This window comes from Nannospalax galili, unplaced genomic scaffold (genome assembly GCF_000622305.1).
Source record: "Nannospalax galili isolate Female #2095 unplaced genomic scaffold, S.galili_v1.0 scaffold854, whole genome shotgun sequence".
Classification (NCBI taxonomy): domain Eukaryota; kingdom Metazoa; phylum Chordata; class Mammalia; order Rodentia; family Spalacidae; genus Nannospalax; species Nannospalax galili.
In genome coordinates this window covers 1,927,645-1,932,344 of record NW_008334957.1, presented here as the reverse complement: position 1 = coordinate 1,932,344, position 4,700 = coordinate 1,927,645, and the positions used below count along the sequence as shown (strand labels likewise).

The 4,700-nt window shown below is 40.5% G+C and overlaps 1 protein-coding gene across 1 annotated transcript in view; it reads left to right on the top strand.

The window, feature by feature from the left end:
- Cwf19l2 (CWF19 like cell cycle control factor 2) overlaps positions 1-4,700 on the top strand; it is a gene marked incomplete in the record, with an annotated part of 93,434 nt that overhangs the window by 20,523 nt on the left and 68,211 nt on the right. The window contains 1 exon segment of the mRNA XM_008829717.3: positions 324-973. Within this exon segment, the coding sequence (XP_008827939.2) occupies positions 324-973 (650 nt within the window).

Sequence of the window (4,700 nt, the reverse complement as noted above, 5' to 3'; positions counted from 1 at the left end):
CATCTCTCTAGCTCTTCTGCTCATAGTTCAGTATCTTTGTTATAGCTGGGCATGGTGCCACATGCCTTTAATTCCAGCACTTCAGAGGTAGAGGCAAGCAGATCTTTGCGAGTTCCAGGCCAGCTGGGGCTACAGGGAGACCCTGTCTCAAGAAGACCTCCCCAAAAAGTATTTTTGTTAGTGTATGGTGATTTTAGGGGTCCTTCCTACTTTGGTGGGGGTTTTCACTGCACCATTTGATCATGCATCATGGTGCAGTGGCACATGGAGACAAGACATGGAGCCTTTCTTCACTGTAGACATGTCACTTTTCTTCCTTTTAGTCAATGGAAATATTTCAGTCAAAATTAGAAGAAGCTGAAAAAGTTGCATGCAGAGAAGATTGTAGACGAGAACGGTGGAGGAAACCAGCGCGTTCAGATAAAGGACAGCATAGTCAAGCACGTGGCGCCTCAGCTTTAGAGAAATGTGACAGAGATTCAAAGGAGAGACATGGGTCAGCAGCATCAAGCAACAGCAGCAACCATAGGTCTAGTGGCCCTGAAAGAGGTGGTAGATCTGGGTCATCAGAAACGCTTAGAAGAGAGTCTACCGTAAAGCAAAGCGAAAAGACCTTTTCTGAAAACTTGAGACCTAAATTCTTAAAACCCTCTGATGATGATGAACTGCCTTTTCACAGCAAGAGCAGAAAATTTGAACCATCACCTTCATCTTCTGCACTAGTGGCCCAGGCTTCTTCACATCATGGTTTTCGAAAACCCGTGGAGGACAGTGAGGAAGATTTGTCATCCTGGGGTCGAGCTAGTGGGCGAGAAAGAGACAAGAGCCATTCGGATGAAAGGCCAATGGAAACTTGTAGCAGCAGTGACCATCCACATACTCCAGGAGATGTGAGAGAATCAGAGGCTGAGAGCTTGAGAGGTGACCCATCGAGGGGAGGACGTGTGCAGGACACAGAGTTTGCATTTGCTGGGTATGTTTTAAATATACGTGTATGTATTTTTAGGTAGGTTTTTGAGTGGGATCAAACTTAGGAAAACTTTAGTCATGGGACTGGCCCAGTGGGAGGTAGGAAAAACATGTATCCAAAGATAAGGACAAATTTTAACACTTAAATGATCATTTAGGTTAAAGGGCTGATGAGCTGGCTCAGTGGGTAACCTGAATTTGAATGCCCAGAACCGACTTAAGCTGGAGTGGCAGTGCGCAACTGTAATCCAAGTGCGATGGGAGCCTAGTGTGAGATGTGAGGTAGAAACCGAAAAATTCCCAGAAGCTCGTGGTCACCTAGCCTGCTGTACTGCAACAGCAACAGAAAAGAGACCCAGTCTCAAACAAGGTGGATGGCAAGGACTCACACCCAAGGTTATCCTCTGACCTCCACACTCTCACCATGTACCCCCATAATGCACAATACACATACATGTTCAACACACACACACACACACACACACACACACACACACATACTACCAAATCGAATGAAGATACTAAGGAAATAGAATTTGAGAGATGGAAATCAGTGGTCGTAACGGAAGCATTTTGGTTTGGAGTGGTGAGTCTGACAAGTTGCTCTGTTAATGACTTCGTCTGAAGCGGTAGATTGTTTGGGTGCAGCATGTAACTTCCATTAAGAGGCATCTGGCAGAGACTAGACTGAGGGATGGAGCCCCAGTCAAATTGGCCCTACTTCAGGCGATGGCTTTCCTCTCTGGAAACTGAAGGGGAAATCCCGTTGTATTGATTGAATAACCATGGCAGGGATTAGACAAAGTAAAGCTGTCTGGGCTTCCTTCCAGATGCCTTGGTTGGTAGACCATTTCTAGTCCCCAGTTGCTGGAATGAGACCTTAATTCTTGATATCATTAGTATTGGCTTAGCATTTGGGCAAAGTGTGGGTCCTGCTTTCTGTGCTTACTGCTGAGCAGTGTGTGCAAATCTTCTGTGTTTTGTATTCCATCCAGTTGTACAGTTGCTTCATGGTCATATGTCTTCTTAAATTTTAGGTTTCTGGTAGGCACACGGTACTATGGACACATGCTAAAACCGCCTGCTACCGTGGGCTGAAGGTGGTGTTCTTTTTGTTAGCTTTGTTAATTTTGGTGTGAGAAGTTCGAAGCTTTTCATGATTTCCATGACTGGCTAGAGAGGCAAAGAAAAGCCCGGAAACTCTCCATATACTTGAAAGAGGAAAAAAATGATCTGTGAGTGACTGTGAGAGACCACAGTGGGGCCTGGAAGAATGCCAAGGGGGAGTCAGTGAGGGGTCGCTGGGGGCAGGTAGTTCATGTCAGCATTATTGTGAGATGGACTGGATTTTGAAAACATGCTGCATTCTAGGGAGTGTTAAAGCGGTGAAGTTTAGAATGACCAAAGCCTTGTCAGCCAGCCTTTAAAACCAGAGCCCTGCACTTTGCAGATTGGAAATTGAAGGAATTGAAATTACAAATTCTCATGATGTAGTTTAGGATTGCCCGATTTAGTAAATAAAAGCTATAATTTCGTTGAAGCAGTTGGACATACCTAGCTAGGATTAAAAAAAAAAAAAAATCCTTGTTGGTTACCTGGAATTCAAATTGAACTGGCAACTCCGTAGATAACACCTCACATAATGCTTGGGGCCTGTGACCTTTTACACTTGCTATTTTTTTTTAATATGTGCAAATTTGTTTATTTAGCTTTTTCTGTACTTTGACTTGAATCTAGTAAACCTCATTTTGCATTGTTTTCTTCTTATGACCTTTAATTTTTTCAAAAGTACATTTTTATTTAAAAAAATTTTATTACATCATAAGAAAAATGAAAAGATTTTCAAAAATTTCATTTTAATTAAAAAAATGTACACTTGGCGCTTGCCCTCAGTGTGCTTCGGTGTCCTTCCCTGAAACAGAATGCTAGTTATGGGTGCTTGCTGACGTATTACATAAGTTAATATGTATATGAAATAAATTCTCCACAGATCTTATCTGTAGCCACTATTAACATTGTTACATAGTTTTATTTGCAGGGCTTAGGTCTGATATCAACATCTCTCTGAAGCTCACTTAGTATGGCTTTCAGTGTTAAAGGGAGAATCATGAATCACTTAAAAAATAAAACCCTTTTCTTTTATATATTAGTTGTGGTAAAAGTTATGGATAACCTTAGTGAAAGTTATTTTAGTAGAATATGAGAACTGATCAGTTAGAGAAAAAAATAGTATAGATTAGTAAGTTTGAAAATACGAAGCATTTCCAGTTGAGGACTAGAAAGTACTTTTAGTTTGTTGGGAAAAATAAATTTTAGAATGTAGCATCTGTAGATCAGTGTAGCAGACTGGAAGAGTGTGAACTGCTGTAAGGTATCTTGGTCTGCTGTGCGTGGTGATGGCTGGCGGTGCAGTGGTATTTTATCATTCTTAGTTTTCCTTTGTTTTGTATTTTTTTCTTTACTGTGTGTGTAGTTCGCACTGGCTTTGTGTGGTTTCTTTTTTTAGCTAGTCATGTTTTGTCTACTTCTTGAATTGTTTTATTTGTAAGAGCCAAGAGCTATCTGTATTTGATGCAGTGCAGTGGTATTTTCATCATTCATAGTTTACCTTTTTCTTTTTCTTTTTCTTTTTCTTTTTTTTTTTTTTGAGACAGGGTCTCCCTGTAGCCCCAGCTGGCCCAGAACTCTCTATGTAGACCAGGCTGGCCTTGAATTCACCATCTGCCTTTAATATGCTCATCCTTACTATTTTTCCTTTACTCTTCGTGGGGCCTTGCTTATCTTAAACAGATAAAACATCTAATAGTGGTCCTTGGTATTTAGAATTTTAGGCTTAACCTTAGTGATAAAATGTGTTTACATATATTTTTCTTTTACTGGAAAATATATGTGCTAAGGACTTTTAGGAGATTTAAACCTGGAGCAGTACTTATGAGTAAAACCCAGTATTTTTAATTTAGATTTTTAATGAATTTAATTAGAAACTAACTCATTTAATATAGTATTATAACTTTTGAATGTCATCTTGCAGGTTGGTATTATAGCTTAGAAGGCAGAAGATGGAAGCCAGGTTCTCATGTCTTAGTAAGATCCTTGGGCAGGGGTGAAAACGTGAGAGTACAAGGTGTGAAAGAAAAGTTCCCCAAGAGAACGACTGCACCTTGGACTGAATTTCCTGCAAGGCTGACCAACTTATTATCACTATGGAGACTGTGGAGAGTTTGGAATGTTGCTGGTCCAGAGTCTAATTACCGTTTATTTCTGACCATCCTTAGCCCCCTAAACAGCTACTCCTTACCCACCTCTGTTTCTGATCTAACATCCTGTGACTAACAGATAAAAAAATCTTTTAGAATGTATTAACAGTAGACCACCCAGTCTCACCAATCAAAAGGCTAAGAACTTATTATCACTATGGAGGCTGTGGAGAGTTTGGAATGTTGCTGGTCCAGAGTCTAATTACCGTTTATTTCTGACCATCCTTAGCCCCCTAAACAGCTACTCCTTACCCACCTCTGTTTCTGATCTAACATCCTGTGACTAACAGATAAAAAACCTTTTAGAATGTATTATCCTAGCAGACCACCTGGTCTCACCAATCAAAAGGCTAAGAATGTCATCAGATAGCATCTGAGAGCTATAGTAAAAAAAGACCCTCGTTTTGCTACTACACACCTACTGAATGTATCCTCCAATGTATTTGAAGTGTCTTGATTTACGACTTTTCTTTG